This window comes from Bubalus kerabau, chromosome 4 (assembly GCF_029407905.1).
Source record: "Bubalus kerabau isolate K-KA32 ecotype Philippines breed swamp buffalo chromosome 4, PCC_UOA_SB_1v2, whole genome shotgun sequence".
In the NCBI taxonomy this organism is placed as follows: Eukaryota; Metazoa; Chordata; class Mammalia; order Artiodactyla; family Bovidae; genus Bubalus; species Bubalus kerabau.
This window is the reverse complement of record NC_073627.1, coordinates 89,439,445-89,459,922: the sequence shown is the minus strand read 5'-3', so window position 1 is coordinate 89,459,922 and position 20,478 is coordinate 89,439,445. Positions and strand designations below refer to the sequence as shown.

General features: G+C 38.8%; 1 protein-coding gene across 4 annotated transcripts in view; it reads right to left on the bottom strand.

Moving 5' to 3' along the window:
- The window catches only part of MLLT3 (MLLT3 super elongation complex subunit), a 324,734-nt gene that overhangs the window by 124,827 nt on the left and 179,429 nt on the right, over nucleotides 1-20,478 (bottom strand). For all 4 annotated transcript variants that reach the window (XM_055577941.1, XM_055577939.1, XM_055577940.1 and 1 more), the window contains 2 exons: nucleotides 10,487-10,569; nucleotides 804-947 (listed from right to left, as the gene is read on the bottom strand). In XM_055577941.1, the coding sequence (XP_055433916.1) occupies nucleotides 804-947; nucleotides 10,487-10,569 (227 nt within the window). The remainder of the gene's footprint in view (nucleotides 1-803; nucleotides 948-10,486; nucleotides 10,570-20,478) is intronic.

Sequence of the window (20,478 nt, the reverse complement as noted above, 5' to 3'; positions counted from 1 at the left end):
AAGGCACTGTTCTTAACTGAAAATAGTTTGGGTTTGGATTGCTGTCACAATAAATCTGAACTGTGTAGACTACACGTGCATGCTAATTCACTTCAACAGTGTCTGACTCGTTGTGACCCTATGGACTGTAGCCCACCAGACTCCTCTGTCCATGGGATTCTCCAGGCAAGAATACTAGAGTGGATTGCCACGCTCTCCTCCAGGGGATCTTTCTGACCCAGAGACCAAACCAGAGTCTCTTGCGTTGTCTCCTGCATTGCAGGCGGATTCTTTATCACCGAGCAAGCAGGGAAGCCCAAATAAGACTATAAGGCTGTTCTAACCAATAATGTAATTTCAGACTCATACCTACTTAAAATATTGTTTGCTTACCTCTTCTTTTCAAACCATGAGTACACAGTGAGGTCATTAAGGTGCTTCATTTCTTTTACCTCTCTCAAAACACTATCGTACTTCTTGACACACTGCTGCTGCTGCTGCTAAGTCGCTTCAGTCGTGTCCGACTCTGTGCGACCCCAGAGACGGCAGCCCACCAGGCTCCCCCATCCCTGGGATTCTCCAGGCAAGAACACTGGAGTGGGTTGCCATTTCCTTCTCCAGTGCATGAAAGCCAAAAGTGAAAGTGAAGTCGCTCAGTCGTGTCCGACTCTTAGCGACCCCATGGACTGCAGCCTACCAGGTTCCTCCGCCACGGGATTTTCTAGGCAAGAGTACTGGAGTGGGGTGCCATTGCCTTCTCCCTTGACACACTAGGAGCTAGCTTTTTATGGGAAGGCTTTTTACAAGAAGATGGTAACACTTACCCCTCCTGCCTTCAGCAACTTTCTTCTGAACTCCTCTGTGGGATTGTTGAAAGTCAGTTTTTCACAGCGGAGGTGATTCACTGGTGGATGGCCTTCAAGATGCAGGAATAAGTCATAATCAAAGCGAACTTTCTTAGGTTCTTCCTAAATGTTGGGGAAAAAAAAAAAAAAAGAAGAAGACAGAGAGTTAGGCATAAATAGAGATTTAAAGCAAAAGTTTACTTCTGATAAGGATCAGAAAAGACCCAGAGGTCTAACAGCTACAGTGTCAAAGAAGTACCGGGGGGAAAAAATCATCATGGAACTATCTACAAAGCAAAATGGAAACACCTGAAAAATTAGTTTTTCTTTGAGGAAAACTGAAAAGAATAAATTCATCATCTTTCTTGCAATCTCTCAAGAGGTATAACACCACTAACACAGTCACTCAGCTGGAACCCTAAGACACCCCTGAAGCCACTCTTCCTCCCCTGACTCTACCACCCTACACCCATCATCAAGAGCTGCCATTTTCTCTTTTAAAATATTTCCTGAAGAAGCCCTCTAACCCATAACTGGCATGCTCTTACACATTGCCCAAACTACTATAAAATCCTTCTTCTAATAGTTCTTCCCACTTCAGGATAGATTATCAATTCCTTCTTCATTCAGGCCTCCAAATTATCCATATGAAACAAAAACCTAGCCATTTTTGCTCCTTGATTAAAATTTCACAAGTTCCCAATGCCATCAGAATAACAATCTGAGCTCACCTATACGCCACTTAGGAGAAGGCAATGGCACCCCACTCCAGTACTCTTGCCTGGAAAGTCCCATGGACAGAGGAGCCTGGTAGGCCGCAGTCCATGAGGTCACTAAGAGTTGGACACGACTGAGCGACTTCACTTTCACTTTTCACTTTCATGCATTGGAGAAGGAAAAGGCAACCCACTCCACTATTCTTGCCTGGAGAATCCCAGGGACGGGGGAACCTGGTGGGCTGCCGTCTATGGGGTCGCACAGAGTCGGACACGACTGAAGTGACCTAGCAGCAGCAGCACATGCCACTTAGGATTTTCAACATCTACTCTTGGTTCCGAGTCTCACCATAGCCTTTCCACCCATCTGATGGTCTAGCCACATGCTGTGGTTGGTTGCTCCCAGATTTTACTTGTTCTCAGTTAACTCTGGGTTTCACTCTTGCTTTACATTACTATGGTCATTACCTACCTCCATTTCTCCACCTTCTGCTTTACATGGGTAACTTCTACTCATCTCTCTCTCTTCAGGTTTTACTGGGAAGGCTTCCCTGAACTCCGATCCTAACCACCTCCCCTCTGTTCTGTGTGCCTCTCTCTCTTATCCTTGCCACGTCTTAGAATAACTCTCTTCTTACTATCTCCCTTTACCCTGCTGGATCATAAGATCTTTGAAAGTAGGAATAATGGCTGGGTCATCATTGTACCCTCAACAACTAGCTTAGTGCCCTGTGCATCGTAAAAATGCAATAATGCCTTGGAAATGAATGAACATGTGGCATTTTCCTGGAGGACAAAACAGCACCATATCCAAGAGAACACAATAATTATAATTCCATGATACTCAAGGTTCTACTCTCCAGCCATTACTTTAGCTAGCTAAACATCTAAACCTTTCCTGATTCTCAGGCATCCACAGGGAAATGAATACTCAGCATAATAATAACAACAATATGTTTTTTAACATTGATCTCATTTAATTCTCATAGCTCTCCTTAGGGTCAGTTGTCAGCTCTGTTTCACAGATGAGGAAATTAAAGCACTTAGAATTTATTACTTTATATATAAGTCCTTGTGTATTATAGATATTAACCATCTCTGTGAAATGTTACATTTTTTCCATTTGTCATTAGCTTCGCCATTTTACTTTTTTAATAACAGCTATTTATGTTTTTTTAATAATAGCTTTATTGAGAAATAATTCACATATCGTAAAATTTACCCATTAGGAGTGTAATACTTACTGGGTTTTAGTACATTCACAGAGTTATGAAATTATTACCACCTTCTAATTTCAGATTTCCATCACTCCAGAAAGATATCTCAAACTCTTTGGTAGTCATTACCCAGTCCCCCAGATCCTGCATCCCCTGGCATCACTAATCTATTTCTGTTTCTATGGAGTTGCTTATTCCAGACATTTTGCATAAATACATGAACATACATAAAATATGTACACAATATTTTGTGATCTTTTGTGACTGGCTTCTCATACTCAGCATGATGTTTTTGAGGTTTATCCATGTTGTAGCATCTGTCAGTTCCTTTTTACAGCTGAATAATAACACATCATATGGGTATTCTTGGTTTTGGTTATCCATTTGTTGGTAAATAGAAATGTGAGTTGTTTCCATTTCTGGCCATTATGAACAATGCTGCTAAATTTCTCCTGAGTATATACCTAGGAGTGCAGTTTCTGGGTAATAAGGTAACTCTATGTTGCACATTTTTTAGGAACGACCTTACTGTTCTCCAGGGTGACTGCACCATTTTAAAATCCCACCAGCAACATGAGGAATTTGTGTGTTTTTTTAAATACAGTATTTTCTAAAACTACACGGTCAAATAAACAATGTTTTTCTTTTTCGAAAAAGAGTTTGTTATATTACTAACACATAATATAACCAAGTGATTTGAACCCAGTTCTTTTGACTAAAAAATCTTAGCAACTGAAACTGTCAGAATGTAGGCATTACCTTCTATATATTCATGGGTCTTACCTCTTCATTCAAACTTACCTAAATCATAGTCTCTACTCATTCACTCACTATCTCTCACTTCTATTACTCATCTGGCAGAAAACTTGCTACTTCTTTCCTTGATCAGAATGCCATTCTCTCTCAGGGTGCCATTTTTCTCACACTTACTGGCATTCCTTCTTAGTTTTCATCACAAGCTGCTGCGTTTCCTTTTTCATTGACTCTTAAATGCCCTTTAATTTTTCGCAAAGTTCCCCAGGAAGACAACACCCACTTTCATGAAGTTAGTTCCTCCTATATGACCATGACTCCCCTCTCTTTACCTCTAGCCCAGCACCTGACTCCATTTGCACGTGTTCCAGTCTAACCACACCTCCACTGGGATGAACCGCAGCAGCAGCAAAGCCATGCATTATCCTAAACTGAAGTTATCTTCATGTGTCCTTTCCCCTATACTCTATAGATGGCAAGCAGAAACCAAGGCTAACATACCCAAAAATCATCCCTAACACTTCCTTCTCCCTTACTCATCACAGTCAAACTGTTCCTGAGGTCTATTCAGTATTCCTCCTTAGGAGCTCTCAAATCTATCCCCAGCGCTCTAGTCACCCTAACCACTGCCTTAGCTTGCACCTTGATCATTCCTCATCCGGTTGCCTCTGTTTTTAAACTTACCCCTTTCTACCACCCACAATGACAAGAGAGTGATCTTTCTAACACAAAAGTAAGATTACTTCTTCCTACTGACATAAAAGCCTTTAATGGCTCATCATTTTCTACAGGATAAAATCCCACTTCCTGGTAATAACCATTACAGTCTTTTAATACCTTTCCTGCATTCCCTTTGTGCTCTTACTATGCTCTGTCCTTTCACAAAGGTGAAGCACTTGCTGTTCCCCAGTGTTTCCTACTATCTCAGTCAATTTGCCTTTCACATATAGTCTTCCCCATTGTCAAAAATGTTTCCCCTCCCAGCAGACAGACTCATCATTCAAGACCTAACTGAAGCAAGAACGCCTGTGAAAAGTCTCCCAAACCCTCCCAACCCATCTGAATTAGACACCGTTGTTAGAGCATTCCTTTACTAATGTAATTATCATAATCATTTTTTTTAGCTTATCTGCCTTTTCTCTGAATTGAAAATAGTCATTATAACCATAGAATTCATTTGAAAAATAAGAAGGGCCATTTTCTATCTTACAATTGGGAATGCAAATTGGTAAAGCCTTTGAGAAGACACACTAGCAATATCTATCAACATACTAAATGCATACAATGTTTAACTCAGTAATTCTGCTTCTAAGAATCTCCTCCACAGAAATACTCAAATATGTGTGCAAAGGTACATAAATGTAGATATAGATATAAAATACAATGTTCGAGGTAGCATTGTTTATAACAGACAAAAAATGTGGATAATCTGCATGATATCATTACCATGGAATACCATGCAGATATTTCCAAAAACTTGGAAAGGCATATCACTAGGGGAATTAAAGGCAAGTCACAGGAAAATATTAAAATGTGATATATTATGCTCTTGCCAAGCTCTACACAGACATACTTTTTTATCTATGCAAATGCATGGGGAGAAAACTGGAAAGGCCATACCAAATAGTTAACAATGATCAAATGAAGTGAAAGGAATAACGCCTAAGTTCTATTCCATTCACTTTTACTAGCAGTATACTCCTGCACACTTTTTAAAGGAAAAAAAAAAAAAATAGACTGATGAATATAATAATTACCAGAAGAAAAAGAGTGAGGTAGTAACATCACTTTACAGTTCATATCAGTTTAAAACCAAGAGCAAAAAGAAGAAAAAAAAAATCACTTTTCAGTAAAACTAAGGCTAAATGAACACAGAAAGTGGCTATCTTTGCATGAATCCTAAGGGCAATTTTCTTTTAAAATTTTTTATAGTACCCATAATATAAATAAAATATAATATTTTAATATAAATAAAAATAAAAGTACCCATAAATGTGTGTTCTGACCAACTGAATATCTTTCTCAGAGGGCTGACATCAATCTAACATCAATCTATGCTCCATAGAAAAGATTTTTCTTCAAAGTTCAAACAAGGAAGCATATACTTATTCTCCATATAAAACGGATACATTTCCTAGAGGTTGGAAATCTGGTTTTGGCAACATTAAATTATTCCTCTCAGTCTGCTTCAGACCTTGACATTTACTTATGTACTTTTCTGAGGACAGAATGAAAGAGAGAAGCATGGGATCTTTTCAAACCTGAAGTGCTACAGTCAATTATGTCTCAGTGGGCCTGTTGGTTTAGTTTCTGAAACACACATGATTCTCACAGATAGGCTTGTTTCATTGCATACAACCACAAAATAAGAGAAGAAACAAACAAGAACGCAAAACAAGCACTGACACTCCACCACCCCTCTTGACTCTGACCTCTCAAATAAGTGAGCAAAACTGAAGACAAGCTTATTGTAAGCAGGAAAAGTACTAGGATGGAAATGGGACCAAAGACAGGATGATATATATTGAATATGCGGTGGCAGGCCCCTTCTAACACCAAGTGCAGGTCTTTTGCTGCTTCCTCTCATCCCCTATGAAAACTTGAAATAATACTTTTTTTAAATAAACCATTATTATAATGGATGTTCTTTCTACAAGACAGAGTTAAGTAAACTCCAGGGATAAATACAGTGATATACACTCAAAAGAAATGAAATGAACATTCTGGAGAAATGGCCCAGACCTACTAAATTTTCACCCATGGGTCATTTCAGTAGGAAGAGAAATAAGAAATATATCCAGCTTGGAGATCCAGAATAAAAGACAGCAAAATTTTGGTTTCTAAGATAGTCTAAGATAAATTAAGAGAGATGACACAGTAATCATTTTAATTAAAGAATTAAGAACATACAGAAAAGTACTTAAAATACTACACCCATGCATTTTCCACTGAGTTTAAACAGATGATAACACTTACACCATGTTAGTTTGCCTTTTTCTCTAAAGAAATAAGTTTTATAAATACAGGCCTTTCCATCCCTCTTCCCCCAGTAAGCCATGCCTTTGGTTCCTGTGCTGTCCTTTCCACTCAGGCTCTTGTACTACATATGTGTGTCTCTGGAACCTCATTTATTCTTGGCTTCACACATAAGAGATGGCTGCATACATAAGTGATATCGTAACTGTATACAACGACTTCTGTAACATTTAAGTCATCATTTTTGTTTTATAGACATGTTCATCTTGCTACATTAATTGCTAGATAGCAGTGTGTGCATTATTAACCCATCAGTAATTAACACCCATCTCTACAATTAGGTATATCCTGGCACAGTGGTAAAGAATTCGTCTGCCAATGCAGGAGACCCAAGGGATGTGGGTTCCATTCCTGAGTCAGGAAGATTCCCCTGGAGGAGGAAATGTCAACTCACTCCAGTATTCTTGCTGGGAAAATTCCATGACAAGAGGAGCCTGGTGGGCTACAGTCCATGGGGTTGCAAAGAGTTGGGCATGACTGAGCACATGTATGTATGTATATATGTACTTTTTCATATTATAAACACTGAAATACTTTTCATTGTGCACCTGGGGGCGGGGGAAGGGAAATGGCAATTATTAAGTATAAAATCTTAAAAGAAAATCTAAAACTAGAAAATAGAAATCAACTAATCTGGACACTAAATAGAATACCTACTAAACAGTGGTCAGCCAACATGTCTATTTCACACTGGCTCCCAAGGAATAACTATTTTCCATCTCAAGTGCATTTTTCTTCTTTCATATTTTAAGAAATTGAAACTTCCTCACAAGTGAATAAATAGTATGTCTTTCAGTCACAAGAGTTGCTCCCCAAATTACCAAGAAGGCCGCATTTGAGGTTGGCCACGTGTTACACACATTACTTGCTGCCTCTTCATCCTGCATTTATTTTCTTTTTCAATCAGGTGGATGAGGAGATTCCAATTATTTCTGTAAAGAAGGGAACTTGGCAGTTCAGAAAATATATTTCTCTGAAGAAATGAGAGCTTGTAAAAGTCACCAGAGAAGTTAAGAACAAAGTAGGAGGCAAGATACTTCATTGCAGCATTATTTTCAAACTAAAGCTTTCAATGTACCTTTTATACACTGCCGGTAGAAATGTAAAATAGTACGGTCATTTTTGGAAAACAGTTTGGCAGTTCTTCAAAAAGTTAATTTAAACACAGAGTTACCACACGACCCAACAACTCCACCTAGGTATATGCCCAGGAGACTTGAAAACGTATATCCACCCAAAAACTTGCATATGAATGTTCATAGCAGCAGTATTCATACAGCAAAGATGGAAACAAGTCAAACGTCCATCAAATTATGAATATGAATATAAATAAAATGTGGCATATACAGTGGGATACATTATACAATGGAACAGTCTTCAGTTATAAAAAGGAGCAAGTATCGGTACATCCCATAACATGGATAAACCATGAAAATACACTAAATGAAAGAAGCCAGACACAAAAGGCCACACATGGTATGGTTCCATTTATAGGAACTGACCAGAATAGGATATTACAGAGAGAAAGGAAATAGATGAATGGTTTAAAGGAAACAGATTCATCCCAGGAGTTGGGAGAGGAAGAAATGAGGAGCAGTTGCTGATGGAGGCAGGGTTTTCTTATGAGGTGATGAAAATGTCCTAGAATTAAACACTGGTGATGTTTGTACAATATATTAAAACCCACAGAGCTGTACACTTTTAAAGGATGAATTTTATGATGTGTAAGTTATATCTCAATTTTTTAATGAAGGAAAAAAAGAAAGCTAAAAACTAATTTCTTAAGGGAAATCTTGAAATGAGAAAAAAACAAATCCATACCTCAGCGTGAAAGCATGTCATATGAACAGACATAAGCACATCTCACCAAATTCTGATGTGATGAAAAACATGTGAACATTTCAGCGGTATTACTACTGAGGAAGGTAATTATTCTGGCAAAGAGTGACTTATGCTAAGGAACAGAGTTAAGAGAATTGCCCATGGAGAGAAAGACCTAGATTAAGAATCTGGTTTTAACACTTTCCAACTGTGTGTGGCCTTGGACAAGCCATGTTAAAAAAAAAAATCTTTCCATGACTCAGTTTCCTCTCCTGTAGAGCAGGAATAATAACCTCTCAAAAGTTCTTATAAACCAGCTGAATAAAGTAACATATGTAAAAGGTTTAGCAAACTGCCATGGACAAAGTAAATACTCAAATATTTACACAGAAATAGATTATGTGTAATACTGTGTAATACCACCAAATAATGTTCCCAAAATACAAACATAAAGAAAAACAATTTAAAAGGGTAACATGTGTAGGAGGATCAGGGAGCAGCAATGTGGCACATGAGGAAACTGGCTTTTGAAAAAAATTTTAAAATATGGAAAATAAAATCTACCCCTGTTTTCTACACATTCCAACTTTTAAGGATAGTTTCATTAGAGCTTATTTAAAAGCAAATTATCTCTTAATCACAAAGAGGCTTTTATTGAATCGAAGGCTGAACCTTCTATACATTGAAAAAGTCGGTGGAGGGACTTTCATGGTGGTCCAGTGGTTAACTTCACCTTCCAATGCAGGGGATACGAGTTTGATCCCTGGTCAGGGAGTTAAGATCCCACATGCCTCTCTGTCAAAAAATCAAACCATGAAACAGAAGCAATATTGTAGCAAACACAACAAAGACTTAAAAAAAAAAAAAAAGGCCAATGGAACACAATATTGCAATCAACTATACTTCAATTAAAAGGAAAAAGAAAAAGTTGGTGAGGCAGTATTCCAGGAGTGGCTTATCAGGGTTCTCATACTTACTGGTGTTTGTTTACCTGGAAGGCCAATAAAGATGCAGATTTCCAGGCCCCATCCCAGAGATTCTGATTCAACAGATCTGGGATAGAGCCTGAGAATCTCATTTCCAACCAGCTCTTGGGTGATGCCAATGCTGCTGGTCCAAGCACCAGACTGTGGAACACTAGCTCGGATGACACAACATTCTAACAGCTCAATTCTTTTTTTTTTTTTTTTTTTAAAGTGAATTATCTCACTTTGGGGCAGGTTTTAGGAACTATGATTACCTTAGTAATCAGGAAAGGAATGAAAGAAAGAAACAGGGTGATTAAAAATAACAGCTAGTATTTACTAAGTGCTTACTTACATATGAAGCATCATTCTAAATACTCTACATTGCTTTATTTGATCAATTCCCCTGAGCCACTTTACAAGGTAGGTACTCTTATCCTATCCCCATTTTATAAATAAGGACAGTCAGCCCCATAGAGGTTGAGCAATTTGTCCAATATTATATAGTCTGTGTGTTTTGCCATATATGCACTGCTGAAATTTTTAAAATCCAGTAGAATTCATCATATCCACTTCCTGATATAACCGGAGAAGGCAATGACAACCCACTCCAGTACTCTCACCTGGAAAATCCCATGGATGGAGAAGCCTGGTAGGCTGCAGTCCATGGGGTCGCTAAGAATCAGACATGACTGAAGCGACTTAGCAGCAGCTGATATAACTGTATATTTGTGTGTTCTGTGTGTGTATCAGATAAAGATCAAATAAAGAAAAATAAAAGACAATTCTTCAAAAGTCTCAAAATTCTAGAAGTATGAAAATGAGAAAAAGATCATTTCACTGAAAAGCCATAATTTCTCTTTTCTATTTTACAAACATATATTAATCTTCTTTTTCAAATTGATAATCACTCTTCTCTTAAAAGAGACATTTAATGAATTTCACATAATCTGATTCCTCAGAACTGAAATTATCTTTCTCTAGCCACTTCCTCTTTATTTAAGGACAACAATAGCCAAAATTCCTAGAAGACAAATTTGACTTTTTTTCAAAACCATCTGGTGATCAAAGTGCTTATAAATCAAACTATTTTAAACATTGTTTGGTTAATGAAGGATCTTCTATTGAAAGATTAATGAGTAAAGATTACATACCTTGTTTTTAAAATAAACCTCAATTGGCAAAATGAAACCAGCATACCCAGATTCTTCTACTTTGTAAGGTGGATCTTTGCACACTGAAACATTAAAAAAAAAAAAAAAAGAATATGTGAGATGAGAGTTATAGGCAAAGAAAAAGACATTCTTCTTTCCTTTAAAAACAAGAAAAAATAAATAAATAAATCCCATTCTTCCACCTACATCGTTCTAAATTTTCATGGCACCTGGCCAAGCCCCAGCTAACTCTCTGAGTTATTATTTCTTGTTTAGAATCTACAATAATAATCAGATCAGATCAGATCAGTCACTCAGTCATGTCCGACTCTTTGTGACCCCATGAATCGCAGCACGCCAGGCCTCCCTGTCCGTCACCAACTCCCAGAGTTCACTGAGACTCACGTCCATCTATAAATCAAATACATTAATTATTTATCCAAGTCTTGATAAGGGATAGAGCATCAGTGTCACCCATGGTCATGAATGACTTGACCTCAGTTGTTAAACCCTGCCCTAACGCTTTAGGGAAACTGAGGACAGCTCCTTGTGACCCAAAGCTTGAAATCAACTATCAGTTTCCTAACAAACATACTATCTATGTCTAGTCTGTGATGTATATCACTCTACCCCAAACCTCTCAGTTCTCTGAGATATCCTAATTTTCATATCAAAAAGTGGCAAGACCACCCTCCTTCCTTAGAAAAATCCCAAACCCAGTATCTCCCAATGTCATTAAGACTCACTATTCTCCATTACCTCCACCAAAGAATATTTACTGAAATATTGTGATACATATAAACACTTCAAATCTATTTATATCATAAGTATATATAAGAAACAATATGGTTTTTGTATTCTTATGAAGAAAGACTTATTAGACTTGGGAAATGAGATATGCCCTATGAGCTAAATATGATTCACCCCACTAAAATTTCCATTCATTCAAAATCAATCACAAGCCAACTGAAACTATGCTAGCTAAGGCTGCATATTGGTAGTTAATATCACAAAGAAGTCGAAATGTACATGTTGTACATCAGGACCATATAGCACATAACCCAGGTCTGCAGGGCTCCAATCGACCTTTTCAACCTTCCTCCTTTTGTTAGCCACCAAACCTCTTATACTGGATCCAACTGCACTGATTCACCACCAACAGGCCCAGTATTTCCCACCTATGATCGGTCCTCTTCCTGTCTCTCATTCTTTGATTCTACTCTTATTATCTTCTGCTAGTTCCAATCCCAGTTTCCTTATAAAACCTTTCCAGCCCACAAGGTACTATCATCTCTTCTCCCTTTACCCTTCTGAAGTATTAACTGTCTGAAGTACTGATTTGACACTTAACAGACTTCCTTTTTATCATATATTCAGGGACCTCATCTCTAATTCCCTTTCACTTCTTAAGGACAGAAACATTTGCTCAGGAACATGAAGAGTGTCCAGGGCTCGGGTACACCTGGATGCCAATCTGGGATCCATCTCGAATTAGCCAGGCCACCTTTGCAAAGTTACACCAGTCGTCTGAGCCTCAGGTGCCTCATCTGGACCATGTAAGGGTCAAACAGGATGATGTATGTGGAAGACCCAGCACAGGTCCTGGCACACACAAGTTCTCAAGATGTGACAGAAGCGAGGCAGGAGCTCTAACCTGTACAATACCCAATGGTCACGTAACTTTTTCCAATGAAAACAGAAAAAAGAAAACAAGTACAAAGCCCTGGATTTGGATTAGAAGACTGAATTCCATGGCCCTGGACTAAGAATTCTCTAGACAGCTCCAGCTCCATTCCTTTTAAAAGGGAGGGACAGGTATACAGTGCTATATTTAAAGTGGATAACCAACAAGGACCTACTGTATAGCACAGGGAACTGCTTAATGTTATGCGACAGCCTGGATGGGAAGGGAGTTTGGGGGAAAATGGATACATGTGTATGAATGGCTGAGTCCCTTGGCAGTCCACCTGAAACACTATTAATCGGCTATACTCCAATATAAAGTAAAAGTTTAATGTAAAATAAAAGAAAGGGAACATGAGTTAAATAATTTTTAAAAGAGAGAAAGAACACCATGTGTACATTGTAAGCACAGCTGTCAAGACTCAAGAAGATTACATATGTGGGGAAATACAAGTCTAAGGCATTTTTAATGCAGAAGATGAGGACGATGTACCTAAAAATTGGTTAGACATTCCATGGATACGAATACGATTACAAACAGTTATACTGAAGACAGGATTTTAACATTAGGCTATCTCCTGTAGCCCACTTTAGGAAAATTTCCCCAAACTGACATCAGAAGTAAATGATGAATGAGGCATCTCACCTGACCTTACAAGTGTCTCTAATAAAAAATGAAAAAAGCAAAAGGACTCAGAGTGGCTTCAGCCCATCATCCACTGACCACCTGCCAATCTATCATGAATTATCAAATACCCTGAACGTTGAGTGGGGGCGGGATGCCACTAAATGCATGGGCACCCCACCCCACCCCACCCAGAAAGCATGACATTTCCAGGCTGCGGAGCCCCTTTTCAGAACAGCAGTTTCACTGGCCAGGTTGCTTGGGATTTAATCATGCCAATATCATTTGAAGGAAGTTTATTCCGTGGGCTGCTATACATGCCAGAGAAGTTATAGCTGTTCCTCTATACACCCTTTGGTATAATTCATTTTCTCTGTTCTGCATGCAAATTGCTCCTATTATAGAAAACAGCTGTTAATGAGCACATCTTATAGTTGATGGTCTTAGTTTTCTTTTTTTCCACCCTCTAAAGGAAATGATCTGTTATGTATTACTATTCCATAGAAGTCTGGTTTTATAAGAAACTGTTTACCAACTCATACCTCAATTATTTTTAAATGCAGTATTTTTCATCAAAATGAACAATGTCTGTTGAATACCCTGAGTTCTTAATTAGAAGCAAACAACAGAAATGTTTTATTCACAGTAAACAGGACAGAAAATCAGTAGCAGTGCAAACAAACTTATAGTTCTAATAAGAAAAAAAGTCAAATTGGGGGAAGTAGTTTGGTTTATTTATTCAACTGTTTTATAATCAGAATCATTAACACAAGTCTCTAACCCTAAGAATCTATTAAGATCTATGTAATAAGATGCCAAATGTCATAAGTTATTGAGGGTATACCCATCTTTAGAAAGCCATCAAATTTTTTTAGGTGACAATAAAATGAGAGATTCATATTCACTTTTAAATTATATGCATTAATTAAGTAGAAATCACTGGGAACTCTTATTCCTTTCGAAATCCAGCCCAGATTTTAGCTCTTTCAGAACGTCTTCCTGTTTTTCTTCCAAGCTTCTCCTGCTGCACTTATGAGGCAGGCTGATAATATTCATTCACCTCTCAGACTCCTCACTAGACTAAGCAACATAAGGTCAGCAACACCACCATTATTATTTGAGCACCAAATAATAGGTGCTCAATAAATGTTGAACTGAATTTCTTAAAGATTCATGCCACTCTTGATTTTGGGGTTAGTCAATGTAAACTTGGAAAAGGCGATAGCACCCCACTCCAGTACTCTTGCCTGGAGAATCCCATGGATGGAGGAGCCTGGTGGGCTGCAGTCCATGGGGTCGTGAAGAGTCGGACATGACTGAGCGACTTCACTTTCATGCATTGCAGAAGGAAATGGCAACCCACTCTGGTGTTCCTGCCTGGAGCATCCCAGGGACAGGGGAGCCTGGTGGGCTGCTGTCTATGGGGTCACACAGAGTCAGACAAGACTGAAGTGACTTAGCAGCAGTAGCAGTAGCAGCAATGCAAACTGGTATACGTAGAACAGATAAACAAGACCCTACTGTATAGTATAGCACAGGGAACTATATTCAATATGCTGTGATAAGCCATAAGAGAAAAGAATACAAAAAAGAATGTATGTATATGTGTAACCGAATAACTCTGCTGTACAACAGAAATTAACACAACATTATGAATCAACTACATTTCAATTAAAAAAAAAAAAAAGACTCATGTCACTCTGCTGATCTACCATTGCTAAAGAAGTTGCAATTCCACAAGCAGCAATGAACTGATATTAACCAAATTCCTCTCCAAACTCCCTCCAATCAACATAATATTATAAAAATGGTAGAAGTGATCAAAAGTGTTGCCACAGAGAGGTCTTCTCTTGAAAGTTGAGTATCTAATGTGGAACTGGTTCTAACTTTTGTTAAGGACATGCCCCAGCTGCCCATTGATAATTATTGCTTTTACTTTATTCATTGTGCTAAGCTCGATAAAGGACAGAAATGGTATGGACCTAACAGAAGCAGAAGATATTAAGAAGAGATGGCAAGAATACACAGAAGAACTGTACAAAAAAGATCTTCATGACCCAGATAATCACGATGGTGTGATCACTGACCTAGAGCCAGACATCCTGGAATGTGAAGTCAAGCGGGCCTTAGAAAGCATCACTACGAACAAAGCTAGTGGAGGTGATGGAATTCCAGTTGAGCTATTCCAAATGCTGAAAGATGATGCTGTGAAAGTGCTGCACTCAATATGCCAGCAAATTGGGAAAACTCAGCAGTGGCCACAGGACTGGAAAAGGTCCGTTTTCATTCCAATCCCAAAGAAAGGCAATGCCAAAGAATGCTCAAACTACCACACAATTGCACTCATCTCACACGCTAGTAAAGCAATGCTCAAAATTCTCCAAGCCAGGCTTCAGCAATATGTGAACTGTGAACTTCCTGATGTTCAAGCTGGTTTTAGAAAAGGAAGAGGAACCAGAGATCATATTGCCAACATCTGCTGGATCATGGAAAAAGCAAGAGAGTTCCAGAAAAACATCTATTTCTGCTTTATTGACTATGCCAAAGCCTTTGACTGTGTGGATCACAATAAACTGGGAAATTCTGAAAGAGATGGGAATACCAGACCACCTAAGCTGCCTCTTGAGAAATTTGTATGCAGGTCAGGAAGCAACAGGTAGAACTGGACATGGAACAACAGACTGGTTCCAAATAGGAAAAGGAGTACGTCAAGGCTGTATATTGTCACCATGTTTATTTAACTTATATGCAGAGTACATCATGAGAAATGCTGGGCTGGAGGAAACACAAGCTGGAATCAAGATTGCTGGGAGAAATATCAATCACCTCAGATATGCAGATGACACCACCCTTATGGCAGAAAGTGAAGAGGAACTCAAAAGCCTCTTGATGAAAGTAAAAGTGGATAGTGAAAATGTTGGCTTAAAGCTCAACATTCAGAAAACGAAGATCATGGCATCCAGTCCCATCACTTCATGGCAAAAAGATGGGGAAACAGTGGAAACAGTGTCAGACTTTATTTTTTTGGGCTCCAAAATCACTGCAGATGGTGACTGCAGCCATGAAATTAAAAGACACTTACTCCTTGGAAGGAAAGTTATGACCAACCTAGATAGCATATTCAAAAGCAGAGACATTACTTTGCCAATGAAGGTTCGTCTAGTCAAGCCTATGGTTTTTCCAGTGGTCATGTATGGATGTGAGAGTTGGACTGTGAAGAAGGCTGAGCGCCAAAGAATTGATGCTTTTGAACTGTGGTGTTGGAGAAGACTCTTGAGAGTCCCTTGGACTTCAAGGAGATCCAACCAGTCCATTCTGAAGGAGATCGGTCCTGGGTGTTGTTTGGAAGGAATGATGCTAAAGCTGAAACTCCAGTACTTTGGCCACCTGATGCGAAGAGTTGACTCATTGGAAAAGACTCTGATGCTGGGAGGGATTGGGGGCAAGAGAAGAAGGGGACGACAGAGGATCAGATGGCTGGATGGCATCACTGACCTGATGGACGTGAGTCTCAGTGAACTCTGGGAGTTGGTGATGGACAAGGAGGCCTGGTGTGCTGCGATTCATGGTGTCGCAAAGAGTCGGACACGACTGAGCGACTGATCTGATATGAAGCCGTCTAGAAAGGAAACATACTAAACTCTCTCTGGTTTCTGTAGAGACTGGGTATTACCATGGCTTTGGGCCGAATGTCCCTTCCAGTTGGACTCCTCTTCCTGCTTCCATTGCACCACATCAGCGCCCCTAAGAAAAATGAAGCAGGTACTATATGGCCATCTTGCTGTCCCCAACTGCTCTGTGCATCTGGGATTAATGTCTAGGCTGGGCAAAGCCCTGCCACTGAACATAGCCAAGACTTTACATTCCTGACATTTTGAAAAGAACAAGAATCAACAGCTGGATTTTTTGTTTTCATAAGCACATGCATGCATGTGTGCATGCACACACACACACAGAGATTCTGCCATTGCTTCTATTCAGCCCATTTCAAAACAGGTATTTCCAAATTAAAAACAAAAAATGTTTTCCCACTTTCCTTATTTCCCTGAAAATGTATTAAAGATAACATCAGGCAATTCATGAATTGTATTGTTGAGTTGTTTTTACCTTGTTGACTTTTTTTTTTTCAAATTAAAATGCAATTATGAAAATCTAATTGTTTTCTATGCAATAGAGAACAGTGGCCACAAGAGATAACTGCCCAAATAACTTTCACAAAGTTATACAGAAACAGCTAGATATAGTTAGCTAGCTGGGCAGATGTGAAACACATGGCTGCCTTCTCAGGATTCACCACTCCAGGACCACTCAAAGCTGGAAAACCTTCAGCCAATGCTGCTGCTGCTAAGTCGCTTCAGTTGTGTCCAACTCTGTGCAACCCCATAGATGGTAGCCGACCAGGCTCTGTCATCCTTGGGATTCTCCAGGCAAGAACACTGGAGTGGGTTGCCATTTCCTTCTCCAATGCATGAAAGTGAAAAATGAAAGTGAAGTTGCTCAGTCATGTCCAACTCTTCGCGACCCCATGGACTGCAACCTACCAGGCTCCTCCGTCCAGGAGATTTTCCAGGCAAGAGTACTGGAGTGGGTTGCCATTGCCTTTTCTGTCAGGCCACTAGGACAAGCTTATTATACACAAGTCCCCTCCTGAAAGTGTTAGTTGCCAAGTCGTGTCTGAGTCTTTGCAACCCCCTGAACTGTAGCCCACCAGGTTCCCCCATCCCTGGGATTCTCCAGGCAAGAATAGTGGAGTGGGTTGCCTTTTCCTTCTCCAATGCATGAAAGTGAAAAGTGAGAGTGAAGTCGCTCAGTTGTGTCCGACTCTTAGCAACACCATGGACTGCCGCCTACCAGGCTCCTGTGTCCATGGGGTTTTCCAGGCAAGAGTACTGGAGTGGGGTGCCATTGCCTTCTCCAATACTCTACAACAAAAACGGCCCTGTCCCTCTTCTGGGTTCAGCCTTTTTTCTCATTGATCCCATTAGCTGATCCTAATATACAAGCTATGATCAAGCCCCACCCTCACACTAGATTAATTCTGTGCTTTCCAACGGCTAAGGTTGTGTCTCAGGCCTCTTTTCATCTCTGAACCCAGCCTACTCTTTATGAAATGCAGTAGAATTAATAAAATGTAACTTTAGTATGACCTCAAAGGAAGAGATGGAGCAAGCCTGGAAGTTGAGAAGAAATGCCTGGGTGGCAAACAGAAAGTATGAGCCTGAGTTTTGCATCAGGAAAGTAACAGCCTAACAGAATAGTCAGTATAAGAAGAAACACTGAAGATGATGCAGACAAAAACAGGTAATATGGAAGAAGCTTATATACTTCCATAGAGAATTCACACCATACACACTTAGAAATTCACATCCAAACCCAGGGAGGGTAAAATGGATAACATATATAAAAAAGGGATTGTTAATTTTGAATGTTACACAAAACTCCTAGACTTGGAGTAAGAGTTCACAACTCCAAACTGGCTATGTTGAAAAAATCTTAATGATGATACATAAACACAGCTTCATTGTTTAGTAACTTGGGATCTGTATGTATAGACTCAGAAGATCCATGACTCTCTCCAGAAGGGGGAGAAAATAGATGATTTTTTTTAATGTATACACATTTTCAGCTTTCGGAGAAGTTACATCACTAGCCCAACTAGCTGAGTTAAATCAATACATTTCATCTGGAGAAGACCTAATTACCTTATTAAAATAAGACCTCCTTCATAATCATTTCTTCAAGGATCATATAACAAGCCAGCAAAGGAGTACAAAATGGCAACCCACTCCAATATTCTTGCCTGGAAAATCTCATGGACAGAGGAGCCTGGCGGTCTACGCACTCCATGGAGTCACGAAGAGTCAGAAGACAACTGAGCATGCAGGCACACACACACACAGATTGCAGGATTTTAGTTCCCTAAATCCCAGTACACAGCTGTGAAAGCACAAAGTCCTAACCACTAGACTGCCTGGGAATTCTTGCCATGTCTTAAAATGTCAGTTATCTAGGTGCAAAATTCACCAAAACACTACATCATATACTTCAAAGTTGCAAAAGGCTGGATTTTAAATGTCCTCATCACAAAAAAAGAAATGAAAATTATGTGATGGAATGACGGCGTTAGCTGATGCTATGGTGGGAATCATTTTGCCATATATAAATGTATCCAATCAACATGCTAGACACTTCAAACTTACATAATGTTATATGTCAAGTATATCTCAATAAAACTGGAGGGAAAAAATAAGCCAACAAAATACAAAAACTGCCTAAAACAACATATCATTAAGAAATGTTCGGAAATATTAAATGTAAGTCTTCAAGCTTATATCTTTCACTAAAGTTGATAGCGCTGACACCAGTTTGCCCTGAGTTCCTTCAATATAACTCAGTATATAGCACTGCTTCAGCTGACTGGCCCAGTGGAAACACATATCCCAGCTAATATGATAAGAAAGAGCAAAATTAAATCTTCAGAGAAAGTTCAACCTAGAGACAGACCTAATTCTTTTATTAAGAATTATTAAATCAAGAGATCTATCTTAAAGAGACTATCACTTTTAAAGTTAAACCTTGGGCAAAATATTTTTCAGAAAACCATACTGCAGAAGGTTCATCAGGAAAAGCTACATGGAAAATGATCTCTTAGGGAAACTAGAGAAGTAACAAAGAACCTCACAATATGTGGCAGGAGCATCTTCATTTCAATACGTACTATCACATCAAAAAATGAAAAAACAAAACTGGTCATTAGAACTGTTAGTAGAAATGTAAGTTTTCAGAGCCACTATGAAAAACAGTATGGCGGTTTCCTCAAAAAACTAAAAACAGAACTACCATCTGATCCAGCAATTCCACCCCCAAGTATATACTCAAAGAAAACAAAAACATTAATTGGAAAAGATACATGCATACCAATGTTCATAGTAGCATTGTTTACAACAGCCAAGATACAGAGGCAACCCAAGTGTCCATCAACAGATGAAAGGATAAAGAAGATGCGGTGTACATATACCACGTGGAATAGCACTCAGCCATAAAAAATAATGAAACTTTGCCATTACAACAACATGGATGAACCTGGAGGGTATCACACTTGGTGAAGTAAGTCAGACAGAAAACAAATATGTTATCACTTATACGTAGAATCTAACAAATAAAATAAGACAAATCAATGAATATAACAAAACAGAAACAGACTCACAGATACACAGAACAAACTAGTGGCTACCATTGGGGATAAAAAAAAAAAAAAAGAGGAAGGGGCTTGATATGGGTAGGGGATTAAGAGGTACAAACTGCTATGTATAAAATAAATGTACTCATAAAAGCTACAAGGATATGTTGTACAGCACAGGAGATATAGCCAATATTTTATAATAAGTTTAAATGAAATATAAGCTATAAAAATTTTGAACCATTATATTGCACATCTGAAACTAAATATAATATTGCTTTTCCTTATTTAATCAAATATATTAAAAGCCACTGAAAAATCTAACTTTCTAAAATAATCACCTCGTGATTTTTGGAACAGCGTAAGTCACCAATCCTTGGGACAGTCCTTCAGCATCAAAGTTTTACCCAGTTTTAACCCAGGTTTTACACTTGGCCCCTCTATCACTGAGACTGATACTGCTTCTTATTTAGAGGGAAAAAGGGAATGGAATGTCTTCATTAA